Raw genomic sequence first — 17,632 nt, 5'->3', positions numbered from 1 at the left:
CATGAACACTGGCCACGGGATGTCATGTCCACTGGGGAACATGCAGTGGAATGCAAGGAGTGGGGGTGAAGGTAATGCCAGCAGCGCAAGCAGCACCCAGAAATGCCATGACTCTGAAAGACGGGTGAGCAGATGACCCTGCCAGGGGCTAACTCAGCCGGTCTGGGATGGATTCCACGCTCAAGTAGGTTTTCACTCCTGCCCTAGTTGCATTCCTCTCTCCAGTCATAATGCAAGCTCAAGACCCACTCTTAAAAAAGCCAAGCCTCAGAGGAATCCTCATGACACAGCTCTAGGTCTCTGTCCTTGCTAACATTAGGAGTCCATCTCTTAGTCAGGAATCTTAAGATATCTAACTGAAAGAATCCTGATTTGTAAGGCACCCTTTTGCATTCATAAGGCTCTGCAGTGCAGTTTGGCACAGAAAGCTCCTGCTTTTTGAAATCCACCAGATGGGATGCTATGTTCCTGGATGCACTGGCTTCTTCTCCCTTCACACCAGTTTTCCATTGATTTCAAGGGAGCTGCACCCAATTCTACTGATGTAAATAAGATCAGAATCAGGCCATATAGGGAGCTGCTGCTAAATGCTCCCCCATCCAACTTTGGATGTCTCTTTGATATCAGTCAACAGCTAGTCTCTCTTCACATGGTTAAGCTGTGTTCACAAAGGCACCAAAGAACAGATGGATTTATCTCTTCTACAGATCTTTAGTTATTGTAGATGTTAATAATAATCTTTTATATCCTGAATGATCTCAAAGTGCTTTACAACTGCACATATAGGGATCTATATGAAATACAGCCTAAATATGGGGTGTAATGGGAGTTTTTCACAGCACACAGCAACATCATGCAGTAGTTTTGAACAGATAGTCAAGAATACTCTATGCAACTGAGGCTGTGTGAAATTCAGCTGGTAAAGAGGCAAAATGTAGCTCCCCCAATGCCTAAGAAGTTTGGATTAACATTCCTCTTATGAGAAGCTTTGTGGGTCTTTAATGAACACAAAGTCTAAATTTTATGTCTCATCCAAGAGGTAGCATAGGCCCCTACCACTGTGGTTGGGAATTGTGTTTAATACTGACTCCGCAAAAAGAGTTCCATCTACTGAATCACTCAAGACATTTTCTGCAGCACCTAGACTTTTCTTGGAGGTCTCTCATCCATATATTAACTAGCCCTAACCCTGCTTGGCTGGAGATCAAGCAAATGCACAGCCCAAGACGTATGAAATAATGGACAAGTACTACACATCAATAAGACCTCTACACAGTTCAACTCCACAGCTTTACATCATTAGAAAGTGTCACATGTGCAGCTCACTATACCAAATCAACTTTGCACAGGTGTTCTATAAGCAACTTCACAGACCCCCAAGAATTCCTTACTGTTTTGAAGGAAAATATATGCCTGATTAGTCCTTGCCCCACATATCCAGGTTGCATTTAAATCCTGCTGCTTCTTCCTCCACAAATGCTCTTGGCTCCATTTTTTTCTTTCCTACCCTACTGCCAAATATGTCCTTCAGGCCCTCAAAATTTCCCATCTTGACTTCTGCAACATCTGCCTCCATTGTCCCCTCCAATCCATACAAAATGCTGGTGCTAAAGTCATTTTTCCTGTCCAACATGTTGATCATCTCTCTCTCTCTCTTTTGGAATTCTGTTTTGCCCTTTCTACCCCATCCAATTCAAATTTTTTGCCACTGTTTCAGAGCTGTACATAATTCTGGCTCTCCCTACATATCAAGCCTCATCTTGTTCTGCTTTCTCTGCTCTACTAATGGTGAGAGCTGTGATGCTCTATTTATCAGCTTCTTGCATAATCATCTCTGACGTTTCTTTCACATTGCCCCCTATGCATAGAAAACCCTTCCTGAGTTCATCCACAAGGCTCCTACCTTCCTGGCATTTAAGTTCCCCTTGAAGACACCTGGTATGCTGTCTATGAAAAATGTAGTTGACATGTCTATATTAATTTAACTGCATTTTGCCAAGATAAAGTTTAACCCTACCTAGATCACTCTACATGCTGTCCCCTGTCCCCTAAACTCTATTAGAATGTATGTCATGCCTCAGATTGTGAGCTCCTTAGGGAAGGTACTTCCTTGCCGGCTTGAAAAGCATCTCTCACACACTGAGGGCACTGTTACAAGCAATGTTAATAAATAATTTTAATAATAGGTAAGCCCAATTAAAACCGGCCCCAAATCGGAATCTAAAGGTAAAAGACATTGGGCAAACATCGATTCCTAGCTAAAGTGCCTTAGGATCATTAATGTCCACATGCAGCAGACAGGAATTCAGCTTTTAAGGCCTTATCTGAAAGACCCATACACAGAAGACTACAGTTTATCACCTTTGGTGGGACGAAGGGCTGAGCCAACCTGGTCAGGATTTGAGCCTGTCATTTCAGAGAGTCCAGGCATTTCCATCCTGATTCTGTAGATCTATAAGCCAATTATATAGACGGTGGGAGCAACCTTGCGCTGGCCAGGCAACAGACCAAAGCTTTTTCCATCTCTAATTTTTAGAGACCAACTTCTACAGTCCTTGCTCTGGCAAAGCTCCCATTGACGTCAATGGGACCATCTCTAAATAGGACTGCAGGATTCAGCCCAATAAATGAAGCACTAGCTTACGGTGATTTTCTCTTCTTCCTCCCTCATCATCCCCTAGTAACAAGTTCTCCTCTGTCCCAACAGTTACATTTCCCCTATGCCACCCCCCCCCCTTCCCCTGTTGCTTGGAGACCTAGACATGGAAATGGACATCCTGACTGTAAAATTCCAGTATTTCGTCTCCACCCTAGACAATCTTTACCCTCCGTTTCTTCTTCCAATGCCAAATCTGTCCATCCTACCATGCCAAGATGAATTTCAAAATCCACAAAAGGTGGACGGGTAAGATCCCAGCCATCTGAACAGGGAGGCCCACTGTAGGAAGCTAGTGTCCACTAACACTGGGATTTTTCCTTTTCCCCCTCAACATCGATTTCTCTCCTTTGAAGACACAACTCCAATCAGAAACCGAAAAACATCAATGGAAACAAACCAAAACCACTACAAGCAAACATGGGGTTGGGGAAAGAATGGAGGAGAATTACTCTGCCATACTGAGCTGGGAAGCAGGAGGACTTAGAGAGAGAAATCCTTTGGGATGGAGCAGCCGTGCTTGAGGGATGGCAATGAGCAAAGTGTAGTAGCTGCCGAGATCAGCCCTGCTGAGTACAACAAGGTCCCTTCATCTCCCAACCTTTAGCTCTTGCCTTTATTCTGAGCTTTTAAATGTATACTAGGTTCTCCTCTTTCTTTCCCACCTGTCTCTTCCTAAACCCTCCCCCAAAACCTAGGATTATGTATGTTGGCCAGCCCAGATCCTCAAATACAGAAACAGGATTGTGGGTAATTTTTAGAGAGGCTCCTCTAACTGGAACAAGTGGAGCTGCCCCCTTTAACTCACCTGGCAGAGAAACTTGCCCAGCTAGGCTGGTGGGGTGCAGGAGTTTAGCCCTTCCTTGGTAAATTAATGTATTAATTAGTTGGTCAACCTTTCTATTTAAAGAGGTGAGTGGCGCCCTCTACTGCACCAAACAGGCCTAAGAAACCAAGCCACTTTTCCCCAGGCACATACTAGCACATGTGATGGCCTCTTCTTATTCAAATAGGTGGTAACTTTTCCCACCTTGCTGCTCTTCAAGATACACTAAAACTAGCCTCCTTTCCTGTCCTGGGGGCAGGGAAGAGCAGCACAAGATTCATCCTTCTCTCTTTACTAGCACAGTCTGTGGAGTTAAAGATCAGCAGGAGGATGAGAGGGATATAATACAGAGCCTCTGTTGCTGGAGGGAGGCAGAGGTTATTCAGTGGCTCAATAATCCAGCTGAGGGGCCTGGATTCTTTTATTTTTAAGGCCTTTCTCTAACTTGTTTCCTTGTTCTAAGATGTTTGGATTTCCAGAGAGGCAGCGACGCAGGGACACAAAGGTTTTCAACGTGCAATCAGGAAAGTAGGAAGAGGGGCTTGCAAGGGGGTTTATTCTACACCAAGCTGCATGCCAAGGGGCTGGCATGAGGAATGGGGGCTGGCTAGCAAACTTAACTGTATCCAGCTGACTATTGAATTCATAGCAAAAAGACCCATCAGCTGGGGCCTGATCCCTCTGCCCTGCTTTTCACCCTGCTCTGATGCCTGTGGGCTGCTTCTCTCCATCAGATGCTTATTTATACAACAGAACCTGACTTCAGTGGCTGTTCCCCTTGTTCTCACTAGATTTGTTGTTGGTCCCCTGGTGTGAGCCCAGGCCCTGGAGGGTGCGAGGAAAGGGCGCGCGTGTGTGTGAGAGGTGGTGCTTTGCCCTTTCTTTATGTTGTTGGTTTCTTTACCTTTTCGCTACACTTTCTGATGGTGGATGTGAGCTCACTCACTACCATATCCACACACTTCAGACTTGGCTCCTTCAACTTCTGCACCTGCTTTTTCACTATGGCTTCAAAAGCGAGGTCAGGCGTGAAGAGACCCGTTCTGCGCGGTGAGGGGCAGGGAGGGAAGAAGCAACGAGAAAGAACAGCAAAGCAGACAGAGGCAGAGAGAGAGAGAGAGAGAACAGAAAGGGAAGTGAGAGAGAGAGAGAGAAACACAAGGCAAAATGAGAAGTGAGATTTTGGTTCACTCCACAGATAAATCGAAGCAGGTGAGCATTGCTGCAGGGCCCATGTGCTGCCAAGTTTGAGGGGATTCTGTGGATGGATGGAAATGGCACAGTGGGAAGGAACAGACAGGGTAAGTGAAACCATGAGCTACAGAACTCAATAAAATGGATGGATGGATGCATCCAGGGATCCCTCTCTCCCAGTGAGTCTTCTCCACAGGCAATGAAGGCAGGATACACTGAGCCTCTCACCCTTTTCTTTGCCTTGGTCGGTCTCATTTCTCTCTGCTGTTCCACGCATCTCCCTTCCTCCCTCATTTACCCACCAGCATTATCCCTTTCTCTTTCTGCTTCTCTCACGTTCTCCCCTAGTCCATTCCATCTAAAGATGGACGGCACGGGAGCTAGGTTAAGTTTTATCACTCGAGTTTTAGTTTTGCATAACCAGGGGTAATATGGATCCAACTTCCTCACTCCAAGTTTCAGGGGCTCAGATGAACAGTTCCAATTATGGCCCATCTCTCTACCCATTCCTCCTCTTTCTTGAAGGAATGTGAGCCCTGACACTGAACTGCATCTACAAGGTGCTGAAATGTATCTAAGTAATTAGAAAGATAGGATCGTCCTACAGAGCCATCACAACTACCCCAAACATCCCTCTTGTTCCAGCCGATCTGAAGAAAATGCTGTCAGGTTGACTGAGGCCCAACTTTCAGGGTTTGTAAAAAAGCATAAGATCAGTAGAAATGTTTCCATAATTATTTTTTTAGAATCCCAATGAATACCGTTTTCCCATTCCAGTGTTTGTAATTCAGACATCACAACACTGAGTGTGGGAACCAGAAAGTGAAAATGACTAGAAATCAAAATGAAACTTGACCAGTCTATTTCAATGTCTCAGGTGAGAGAAATGAAGGGTGGAAACAATCAGCAGGAAGAGTGTAGAGCAAATTAGATTTAAAAAATGTGACCAGTGTTAATCAGATTCAGGGGCTATTAAAAACACACACAAGGAAATTTGTTTTTAAATAATACATCATCTTTAACCCGACAGCGCCCCCTTTAAAGCTTCATCTGCTGGACAAGTGGTCTTTGTACTGCACTAACTCCCAATGGCTGGGGCTAGTAGGCCTGCTATGGATTTCCTGTGTATTTCAAGGGATATTGTCACAGGACATTTTTCCTATCCAAACATACTGTAACTGAACCAGGGGTGTCTGCTGCTTGTGACCAATCCTGAGCTAGAGTAACAGCTAGTGTAAATCAGCATAAGACCCATTGAACTCCAGAGATTTGCAAATTTACACCAGCTGAGGATCTGGCCCCTAGTCTTTCATATGGAAGTGCTGTCCAGAGATACTTCAAACCCAAACACACACTGCTGCGTTTTGATCACAGCACCCTCTCCCATGCATTATACCACTTACAGCTAATGTGAAAGGATGCTGTGTTCAAGAGGCAGAAATGCACATTGTGATGCGTAGTTTCCATAGAACCCATCTCCACACAGGTGCACTTCTCAGAGTCTGGCTGGTTGCCAATGAAGCCCTTGTTTAACTCTGAAGTTAAAATGGCCCAGCACGTCTCAGAAAACATGTTCCACATCTCACTGCCTATTCAGAGATTCAACGTGCCTTCTAAGTTCAAAATAGCCCTTTAAGATGTCTCATACAATATCTGAGCCAGGTTCTGTGGATGGCACCCGGGAAATGGACCCTCACACAAAATGTCCCTTTAGCTACCTGAACAACATTTTAATAACATTATCACTTTGTTTCTCTAAAGTAAAAAATGTTCTCACTCACACTTGTGCACACACAAAGCATGAACTGCAGTCAAACTCAATCTCTAGCCTCTGAACTGCTATGGAATCCAAGACACCTACACTAATAAGAAAACACTTTAAAATTCTGATTCCCTCTCCCACTCCCTTCTTAACTGAGACAATGGTCTGACCCACTATCTCTTGCTATAACCGACTCTCTCCCTTCCCTAGCTAGATTTGTTCCTCTTTGTCCACCTCTTTCACACATTTCGTCTCTGATGCTTTCCCATATTTGTGTCACCCTGTCTTCCCCCCTACACTAGAGGTGGCTGTGAAATACTGAGTTTCCTTCTTCTCTGTCCCATGGTCTCTTTCTCTCCTCCCTGATTTTTACATTTCCCTCTTTCTTAGGGACCATGTATCCCAGGTACCCTATTGCCAGATGGAAGCAGGAATCTGTCCTTCTTGTCTGTAATAGAAACAATTTCACTACTGGTGTAAATTCATTCCTCAAGGAAATGGAAAGAGACAATTAAGGAGAGGAAGGGGAGATAGAGAGAAATGGGGAGGGAAGAAAGGAAAACAGGCATAAGGATTCATGGGAGGGAAGAAGGCAGGAGTGATAAAGACTTAAATTATGATTGATGAATGGTAAGACTAACCATGAGAGGGTTAAGGGGCCATGAAAAGTGGGCCCTTCAGATCCAATTACTGGATGACTCTGGATATTTGGCAGTCCAAGGGTCTGTGCTTACCTGTCACCAGCACTAAGGGCAATTTTCTGGGTGCTCCCCACAGCTACACACCCCAACAGAGGGCAGCAGGATAGGAAAAGGAAGCTCCTCCCAGCATTCTAGAAACCTGAGGAATCTCTCACTGTCTGTCCCAGTCTGTACTGGGACAAAGCACATGTATGTGAGCCTGAGCACCTCTGCAGAGACCTCTGGCCCCAAGCACTGCAGTCTCTTGCAGAGCAAATCTGAGTCTCACCACTTAGCCCCCTGCTTTTTTTTTTTTTTTGGCAAATCTCAGGTTTCAATCTCCCATGGGAGCCTCCTGTAATGCCCTCGCCCAGTTACCTGTTTCTGAATGGCCAGCAGTGATGCAACGCACCAAGCGTCTCCAGCGCCCACGCTATCACATTCTGGCTGAGATGCCCTTTCACCAGTACCTGGACCTGTCTGAAGCAGCAGGCCATGGCTGAGAGGAATGGCAGGCAGTCTCCCCGTCTTTCTCATACTGCTTCTCAAGATTAAATCCAAGCCCAAACTCCGAAATGAGAATTGCAATATTTGCAGGATGGGCAGAATTATGGCTGGTTCCCTCCCACATCCCCCCTGAAGCTCGCAATAGTCAATCAGAACCCAGAGAATGAAACTTCCAGGGCACCCTCATCAAAGCAGGAGGAAGGGAAAGGCAGGCGCTCAAGAGAGGATGGACACCTCCACTTCTCTTCTCCTCAGCCATTTACTGCTCCTTCAGAACAAGATACAAACCAAGCCAATCAGAAACCATGCCAAATTCCACAAGGTTAGGAAGATCTCCTCACAGGGAAGCCCAGAACTTGAACATTCCTCATTCGCGACGCCTACTTCAACCTTTGAATCGTGATCCTCCACATTAGAGAATTTATGTGCTCTACCAGCATCACCCTTTGTTCTCTGATGGTCAGTCAGGCCCATAGAAGTTCCCAGGGGAAATCTATATTCCAGACTCTGACTTGGAAATTAAAGTCAGAAATTAAATTCAAATCAGATAGAAACCATCAGTCTCTAGAGGAAGAAATAACCTTGGCTATAATAGAGAGTCAATGCTCTTGTTAGAGAGCCAGTGGAGGCGGTTGTGTTTCTACAGTGGGTATGTGGGGGGAGAACCCAATGTTCCAAAGACACTGCTAAAGGAATGGGGGAGACTGGAAGCAACCCACTCCTATCAGCTGTCCCATCTCTTTCTGATTGGCTGGTTGGCTGGAATGCCCCAGGCTGGTATCACTCAGGTCTAGTCATGCTGCTGAGGAGGTGGTTAGAAACACCAAGTTTCACTGCAGGCAGCTCCTTGCCCAGGTCACAGTGCTGTGCTTCAGCCAGCGAGCAGGTGGGCAGGCGGGTGTTAGCGTGTGAACTCCATGTTCCCTCCGGTTACCTTCTTGGTGCACTGTCTAACGGTATTGATTAACTCCGAAATGACCATGTCCACGCATTTCAGGCAAGGCTCTTTAATCTTCTTCACCTGCTTTTTCACAATGGTCTCAAAGGCCATGTCGGGCGTGAAGAGACCGGTTCTAAACACCCAGGGCGGGGGACAAGACAAGGCAGGAGGAGAGGAAGAGGGGGCAAGGAGAATGTCACAGCATTACACGCAAATGTCACAGCAGGCACTTGTATCACTGACACCCAGCTCGTTGGGCTGGAGGAACCATAAAACCCCACGAACGAGACCTCACTGAAATCAATGGGAATGAAAGGTGCTCAACCCTTCGCAAATGGTCTCTTAGGGTGAAAATGACCAATAGAGGGACCAATACTTATACCATAAGACCAATACAGAGGCTTATGTACCACGTCAGCCTTTAGGGCAGGGGGCATTTAGGGTTTAAGTGGTTCTGCAGAGGGGTGAATATCAACCTTAGAGAGTTTCAAGAAACTCTGTCTTAATTATAATATGGGAGTAATAAATGTATTATTGTATAAATGTATAAATGTATTATGGCTAGATCAGATGGAATGAGCTGCTGAATGAGATGAAAATAAACTTGTCGATATCTGATCACTTGCTTGCATGCTCCAGAATTTAGTAGGGACTTTGAGGGGTGCTGGGCTCCCATAATCCCCCTTGACCATAGGGGGAGTCACAGGAGCTCAGCATCTCTCAGGTCAGGTTGCCAATTTGGCATCATAAGCCACACATCATTAATCTTCCCTGACATGAATGCAAGCATATTAACTTACCATGCATTTGGGACCTGCTCCTGCAAAGTGCTGAGCACCCTCAGCTCTCATTGAAGTCACTGATAGTTGAGGGTGCTCAGTACCAGCTTGCAGGATCGAGCCCTTCTTGATCTGGGAAAATAAATTAAAACAATATTTTAAGAAATTAAAAAGGTGTTGGGCATCCCTTCCTATATCACTTCCTCTTTCTACATGTGACATCAATTCCTCTTTCTCACCTTCAGCACAGGAGATGGGGGAAAAAGGCTGATCACCAAGGCAATTTTACCTTTCAGGCTCCTGCTGATCTCACATGGAAACAGAAAGCAAACTGATTTGGATGAACACTAGTACCTCCCAATACAAGGCTGTTCAGCTGCCAATGGCCCAGACAGGTGTTCCCTCCCCTCTGCTGACCTACCGTACCTCTGAAGTCTTCTCAACTCGGTTCGGAAGGTCTAGAGATATCTACAAGGCTGTGCAGTCATGGGCCTGCCTAGTGCATGATACATGCCTGATACCATGGATGTTCTTGATGGCGTAGCTGATCTCTCGTCTGAGCTCTTTCTCGTCAAACTCCATCTGCAGCGGAAGAAAAGATTGTTAGGAGGGGACTGACAACCCCTACAGCAGAGCACTATGCAGATGCAGATAAAAGGGTCTCTGCCACATCATGACATAGCCTTGCAAGATGGAGGTGTGATGAAGGAGTGTGGTCTGTTGGCTGGAGCACAGGAATGGGAGTCAAGAAGCCAGGCTTCTGTTGCCAGCACTCGCACACTGTGTGAACCTGGGAAACCCATTTTAAGGCTTGACGGTCACACGACGTCTACTCCGGAGCTGGAGTTGTAACTTCCAGTGTGGGTAGATGTGCACATGTTAGCGCCAATTGAGCCAATGTGCTAAAAATAGCAGTGTGGCCATGGCAGCATGGGTGGTGGGACAGACCAGCTGCCCATGGATGTACCTAGAGTCTCAGATGGGATTGTACTCAGGCAGTTAGCTTGTCCTGCTATCTGTGCTGCTGCAGCTACCCTGTTATTTTAGCATATTAGCTCAATCAAAGCCTGCACATGTACATCTACCTGAACTGGAAATTATACTTCCCGCTCCAGTGGATGTTCCCTCAGAGGTGCTGCTCTCATTGACTATGCAAATATCCTTAGAAACAAAGGAAGTGAGACACAAACAGTATAAAATTGCATCCCAAATAAAATGTTTTGCCTTGCAAGGTTTTGCATGTGGTCTCAGCAGCTGTTTTTTCCAATATACACATAAAAACTGGATTTTTCTCCCATGTAGAAACATAATAACATCATCAAACACAGTGCAGGCTCTTGTCTTTCATTGACCAGGCCTCAGCTTTTCATTCAAATGGAAAGGATCATAATTTAAATCAAATAAATAATAAATAAGTGAAAATACAGGTGAGCCAACCCAAAAGGGGAACAGATTTGTTCCTGCTTGAACTTCTGTTCTGAAAACCATCATGAAAGGGTTATTTCATCATCTTGTCCTCTGGAGTTTTTAAACAGTATGGGCCAGATTCTCCCATGCAATGGAGCCTCTGTGTGCCTTCCCTGCTGGTGCAATTTGGCCCCAGGACCAACATATGCAGTCCCAGGAGGACATCACAAGAAGATCCTCTGATGGTGCTGAACCAACGAAGGGGCTTTTGCACCACCTAAGTCCTTGCTGCTCATGTAGAAGTGAAAATGGGATGTGGTTGTAGCAAAAGGGGCATGGTTAGGATGTCCCTGAATCCCACTGATCCTTGGCTGTGTTTTCTGCCCCTTGGGAGTGTTTAAGAGTCAGTGTAAATTGCAGCAGCCTTTAGTCTGACATTAGCTTGGCACTGCGGGACCAGCCCAGCCCACAGCATCAACCAGATCAAGGGAATGCAGTTTTCAGCTATCGCTGCATCCACCCCCAAATTACACTGTGTGGTTCAGCCAGGGGCAAAGATCTGACTCTCTACATTTCTACATGGACATTCAGATGATCAGAGACTCTCTTCAGCTTGAGGTGAACAAACTAATTTTGTTTATATGCTTCAGCATTTGGGATCCATGTCATCAGAAGAGTTACAGTAAAACCCTTTTACATAATCAGGAGAGGAAGTGAGGGAGTTCCTATGCTCTGCTATCAGGGTGGGAGCTGAGTGAGAAGCCCTGTTCAGATATTAGGATGGGGGCTAAAGGAGAGGTCAGGCTCTGGAATGGGCTGAGGGTTGAGGGAGAAGAGAAGCCAGGAATGGAGATAAGAGAAAGAGAAAGGAGGCGAAGAAAAGAGAGGACTGGTAAAGGAAAAAGACAGGTGAAGATGAGAAAGAAAGTGATGAAGGCAAAGACAAGGAGGAAAGAAGAAGCCAGTTAAGGAGGAGACAGCAGGTACAAAGGAACAGAGATGACAAATGAGCCAAGATATCAGGTGAGAAGGAAAGGTGAAGAAATGACAGCAGGTGGAGAGAAGAGGAGCAGGTAGGTGAGGAGAGGGGAGTGGTACCTTCACCAGTTCAAAGGGGAACCGCTCATGGAAGATGCGGTTGATTCTAGCTCCTCCAGACAGCTCATAGGTATCAATCTGGTCACCGGAGCCTTCAATACGTTTCTCGAAGTCCACAGCAAACTGCTGGACCATCCTAGACAGAAAAAGACCAAACAGCATGAATGGGGAGAGATTGCCAAGTGCACTTCTCCTAGGAGGGACGCGCAGCAGGAATCACTTACTGAAGCAGAGCTTTGGTCTTCCGGGCAGGATCATCAGGACGGAAGTTCTTATACTCATCCACCTCTTTCTCAATGGAGAGAAGCTGGCTCTGAAGCTTGTTCCGCAGGCCTGGAAGGGTGTCTCGGATGTGATTGGTCAGTTGCTGCACAGGTAGAAGGTTGAGAAATGAGTTAAAAAATCATGTGAGTTGTGATTGAAAGGGTTTGCTAACTCAGAAAAAGGGCAGAAACAAAAGTGGGCCACTCCTCTGTGATGGGAGCAGGGAGATCATTAGTCTTGTGTGCCAGAATGGGCTACTCCTATAAGCCATGGGGCATCAGTCGTGTGTGACAGAGTGGGCCAGTTCCACTGACTGAACTAGGTTTTGAGTGGGGAGAAGGAATGAGATTACATCAAGCTGAAGCCATCATAGGTCACATAATCTCTCAGTATAAAGGAAAGAGATAGATTATGGATCTGTCTTTGGAAATTCCTAGGGCTTCCCTGCATTGCAGAGGTAGCAGAGAGACCAGGCAAAGCAGGGGCAAAATCAACACCTGAAAACTTTTAGACAAATTGGGCCCACCAAGCTTCAAATATGCATGAAAGACTGATGAATAGTGCAACAAGATAATAATGTGAACATAATGGAGTTGTCCGGTTCTAATAAAAAAAGGAAGTTGGTTTCTTTTAACAGTCCAGTGTCCAGGTGAAGACACTATCTATTTAGATACTTTTGTGGCCCTCATCACCATACTATCTGAGAGCCTTGCAATGCCTTTGTGAGGTAAGGATATCCTGCTTTTACAGATGGGGAATTGAGGCACAAGGTAGATTTAAGATTAAGCCCTAAAATCTTAGGCTAATCTGAGAATTGAACCTCAGTCTACCCAAGTTTCTTGTGGATAGACAGTGCCCTTTTCAGAAGGCCATCTGACACAGTACTAGCTAGGAGAAGTACATAGTAATAATATTCTACATTGGCATAGCACCTTTCACCTAAGGATCCTAAAACACAACACTGACAAACTGAGCCTCACAACTCCCTTTTGAGAGAAATATAATTTGTGTCCATTTTACAGATTTATTACTGCTCTGGGGTAAAGGACAAGAAAAATTAAAACCATATTTATTTCCATAAATCAGCCAAACCAAGGGGACTTTATTTCCATTTTGTGGGTGGATTTGGAAATGTATTTTCCTGCAATCTCTTTAACCTTATCCATAAACATCTCAGACCTGCCAAATCAGACTCATTTGAAGGCACTTTGTAAAGTATCCCATTTAGGAGGATGAAGGACTTAGCCATGTGAGTTACAGCAACTTTAAAGCAGGCTCCTTCAAACTACGGGCCCACTCCTGGAGTCTGGACAGGATCTGGGTTGGCTCTGAACTTCTTGTTTTAGACTTCGATCCTGCAAACGTGATAGAGCCAGTCCACACTTTTTTATCTTTTCTTTTCCAGGGAAAAATGGGTTTTTTAAAAATCAGAAACAAAGACAATTTTTTGCTTTGCTAAATATTTTGCGGTGAATGCTTACCATTTTCTGACGGACCACGTTTAACTTTGAAGCCAAAGAGACTACAAACATGCTTATAGCTAGCACATACCTAAATGGCTGCCGGGCCAGGGCCTTGCTGCTTCCTTTACAATGTTGCCAATAAACAGAACAGATGCAAATGGCTGCCTGGGATTATTTGTTAGATTTCCTATGGATCCCAGATAACCTCTCCCACACACAGGGTACACACACAAACACCATTCAGCAAACAGCCTGCACTGACTCCTCCTGCACACCAGAGGACGCTGTTGCACCATCACTTGGGCAGGGAGACAGTCTCTCCTCCGCCGCCTCCTCTCAATGCTCCCCCCCTGCCAGGGCCCCTGCCAAGAGCCAGGATTGAGCCTGTGGTGCTGGGAGTGGGAGGAGGCGGCGGCATCAGGGCCTTGCTGCCTGGGTGGGTGGTGAGAGGGGCAGAATGGGGGTGGGAGCCACAGTTCCTTCAGCTTGCTCCCCTTTGAGGCCTGGCTCCTCATTCTGCCCCCTCCCCCCAGCCTGGCTCTGATTGACCTGGGCCCCCGAATCTGTACCCTCAGCCCAGTCCCCTTGAGCCCCTCCCTCCCAGCCTGGTCACCATGAACCCCCCCAGCCTGGTCACCTTGAGCCCCCCCAGCCTGGCCACCATGAACCCCACCCCCTAGCCTGGCTCTTGAGTTCTGAGTCTGTCCTCTCCCACCCTCTGTTCCCCTTTAGCCCTCCCCCCCATTTTGTCCTTCCAACCCAAACCCCTTGAGCCCCTGCCCCTCACTCTATGCTCCTGGACTTTCCCCTTTGGAGCCTCTGTTCCTCTGACTTGCGGCTCACCCTCCATGGTTGGGTTGGTCTCTCCACACCTGGATAAGATCTGCACACAGGAACGTGTTCCACCACGCCCTCATGCCAAGGTAAAGGCCTTTGTAACTGTATCCTCGTATTCCTTTGACAGTGGCAATCGATGAAGTTTGTCTCTAGCACAAGGGAAGGGGGGACCTGAGCCCATTTGCTTTTATAGAAGCGGGGTGTGATAGTGAATGGTTTTAGAGCCACTGCTACAAAGTCACATGGTCAACTGGAATTTTAAAAAACCTGATTAATCACAAGAAATTCCAGTTTCTGACAGTCCTGTTTAAATAGAGTCTACAGTAAATATCCAGAATTTGATTTAATTCCTTTATAACAAATTCTATAGGTTTTGTCTGCTCCTCTGCTCATGTACATGAGGGGTCTTTCCAGCAGGGGAGAAGAAACGAATCTGAGCGTAACATCAGATTGCTAGTGCATGAGATGGGAAGTACAACAGATCCTCAACAAAACAGGGAAACTGATGATTAGGGTTGTAGATTTGTCACTGCATTTTTTTATTAAAAAATCAGGGAGCAGTCACTGTAAATGTAGCAAAAGTCACAGGTTACTAAATTTACTGTGACTGCTTCCTGAGTTTTGATTAAAGATCTCCTCCTCCTCCTGCGTAGGGGATATTGACTACCTACAGCATAATGTTCCACCCAGGCATTGCAACCCTAATCCTGTCTGGTGAGTAGAGGGCGGAGGAGGGACAAAACATACATGGTGCTACAACCTGGTGCACCAGGTCCCAATGCCCTGAACAGGGAGGTAGGCCCTTCGCCATGGGATAGGAGCTGCTGGGCTCATTCTCCATCGCCCCACCCCACCCCATCCACAGTGGGCCTGATGACCCACTGTTTGCGAAAATCACGGACAGGAAAAAAAGACATGGACAAATCACAGTATTCGTGACATTATCCCCCCATGACAAACCTACAGCTCTACTGATGATGCACAAAGTGCTTCTATCTACCTGTGTATCTTAGGGTTTTATACTGACACCCATCATCATAGTATGAGTACCAAAATCAGTGGCAATTGCAAAGTCCCAAGAAGACTTCATGGAGTCTCTGGCACCTTTCCATTTTGGGGGTCAAAACACTGTTTGGGGAAGAGTTTGGGTTTTGATTTTTTTATCTTTAAGATTTTATTAATTTATCTTTTATATTTTTGGGGCTGGTAGAGGTTTAGAAGCAGAAGAGAGAATCAGTGCTGGGTCATTCTTATGGTGAAAAGGTTTTTTTAAAGATTTTTTTCACAATTTAAAATATAAACAGTAAACAAACTGAAAAAAAATAGAGAAAAGTACATATGCTTTTGCTGACTTCTTTCAGTTCTACTCATCTTAGGTGTAATTGAACTATAGCAATTAAAAATTGTCAGACAAATGTGATTTGCAAGTTGATGGTGTCCCCTTAAATCATAACATATGAGATTTTGGTTTTTTTTAGTTTCCTCCATCCAATTTGTCCTAGGAGAAAGCAGCCTTCCAGCTATCTTAGAGTCTTATCTGAGTTAATTTATAAAACAATTTTCTGATAGGAATTGTTTTTAATTAAACATTCAAATCATTTTAATTAATATTACAGAACTACAGGAAATGCAATGATTTCTTGAAGCTAAAAAGCCCAAAATATGACAGGCCAAGTTCTGCTCTCACACGGATGTAAATCAGGAGGAATTCTTTTGGTATAAATCCAGACTAACAACATTGACTTCAGTGTACTTACTCTGGATTTATACCAGTGTAACTGAGAACAGAATTTGTCCTTTTGTCTTTGGTGCATAAATTTGATTTTCAGCCCAGAGGAAAGTGTTTCATTATATCAGTGTATTTGAATCAGGCACAGTTTAGTGATCCTACACTGACACTCTCCTTCTGTGACCCTGGGCAAATCACTTAGCTGCTCTATGCCTCAGTTTCACAGCATTAAAACAGGGACAGTAATCATGTATCGATCCATTGTAAGTATTTATTAATTCATGTTTGCCAAGTGCTCTAGGAGTGTTCAGTATTGTCATTATCTCAGAATAACCGTGGGTGGCAGCCCCAATTTGGTCTGTTTTCTCTCCTGGTAGTAGTCAGCTGCAGAGCCCAGCTGCCATTACCTGGTTCAACACTTTCTGCAGGTAGGGGGTGCCCATGCGCTCAGCCATATGTCTGTAGGCCGGGTGGGAAAGGAAGAACTTCCTCTCTGCAGCCAGTGCAGCCTGAATGTCCTTCTTGCCATCAATGTCCTTCTGACTTCTGTTGACCACACCGACGTAACCTACCAGTGAAAAGATCAAAGGTCAAATGGTAGCAGGGAGGAAGTGCGGAAACATTGGACACAGCCAAGAGACAAGGCAAGGTATGGAGAGCCTGCTATATGATACCAGGAGAGGAGGTACCAAAAGGGAGACTGTGCACTCAGACTCCTGGCAATGGAAGGAGAGGGAGATCTCACTGATAACTGGTACCATTAGAAACCAGCTGAAGAATTTAAATTGTAATTTCTACTAGGCTCTGATGTCTGGGAAGGAAATGAGAAGGCAGGTGGAGAGCTGCAGTCACAAGTGCTAACTAGCTAAGAATTGTGTAACTCCCCCATTATATTTATTATGGCACACACACACACACACCCCAAAGCACTTATTTGTCTTACCCACCTGTTATGTCTTGTCTTTTAAACTGTAATCTCCTTGGGGCAAGAGCTGTCATTTATTTAATGTTTGTACAGCACCTACCACAATGGGGCCTTATCTGACTTTGTCCTTTACTATCACAGTATAATAAGGTTTCTGTTCTTCTGGTTTATTAATTTCATTTTTGGGGGGTTATTTTTAGCAACTTACAAGTTTTACACAGATGTCCAAAAATAAGGGCTTTCTCTTTGTATATATGGTAATGAATAATGTCTATTATATACATTAGTATATATATTACATACAGTAGTATATACTGTAATGAGTAATGTCTTTGTAATGTTCCCTGTTGCGCTTTAACATAGTATTTGTGTGCTTCAAAAGTCACATGCCCATAGTCCACATTACTGCTTCCTGTAGACCAGCCCTTCAATACAAGTAACCACTTCTGATGTTTTTCCAGTGTTAACAGGATAAACATCAGTTTAATTCTCTTTATCAGGGGTGTTTTATCTGTGTTGACCAGTTAAAATTAAAAATCAGAAGCCCTAAATATAAATGTTAAAT

At 45.1% G+C, this 17,632-nt stretch overlaps 1 protein-coding gene across 9 annotated transcripts in view; it reads right to left on the bottom strand.

Annotated features, from left to right (window-relative positions):
* DNM1 (dynamin 1) overlaps window positions 1-17,632 on the bottom strand; it is a 96,948-nt gene that overhangs the window by 42,455 nt on the left and 36,861 nt on the right. For all 9 annotated transcript variants that reach the window (XR_010918609.1, XR_010918608.1, XR_010918610.1 and 6 more), the window contains exons 6-10: window positions 16,550-16,710; window positions 12,074-12,216; window positions 11,850-11,985; window positions 9,859-9,926; window positions 8,560-8,698 (exon numbers count right to left, since the gene is read on the bottom strand). Coding sequence is in view for 6 of the 9 variants with exons in the window: in XM_067542084.1 (XP_067398185.1) it covers window positions 8,560-8,698; window positions 9,859-9,926; window positions 11,850-11,985; window positions 12,074-12,216; window positions 16,550-16,710 (647 nt within the window). In the remaining 3 variants the exon portion in view is untranslated. The remainder of the gene's footprint in view (window positions 1-8,559; window positions 8,699-9,858; window positions 9,927-11,849; window positions 11,986-12,073; window positions 12,217-16,549; window positions 16,711-17,632) is intronic.

The sequence above is a fragment of the Emydura macquarii genome, unplaced genomic scaffold, assembly GCF_026122565.2.
Source record: "Emydura macquarii macquarii isolate MOO-44397 ecotype Brisbane River unplaced genomic scaffold, CSIRO-AGI_Emac_v2 contig_691, whole genome shotgun sequence".
NCBI classification, from domain to species: domain Eukaryota; kingdom Metazoa; phylum Chordata; order Testudines; family Chelidae; genus Emydura; species Emydura macquarii.
Note: the sequence above shows the minus strand (reverse complement) of the source record. Positions and strands in the feature narration are given on the sequence as shown.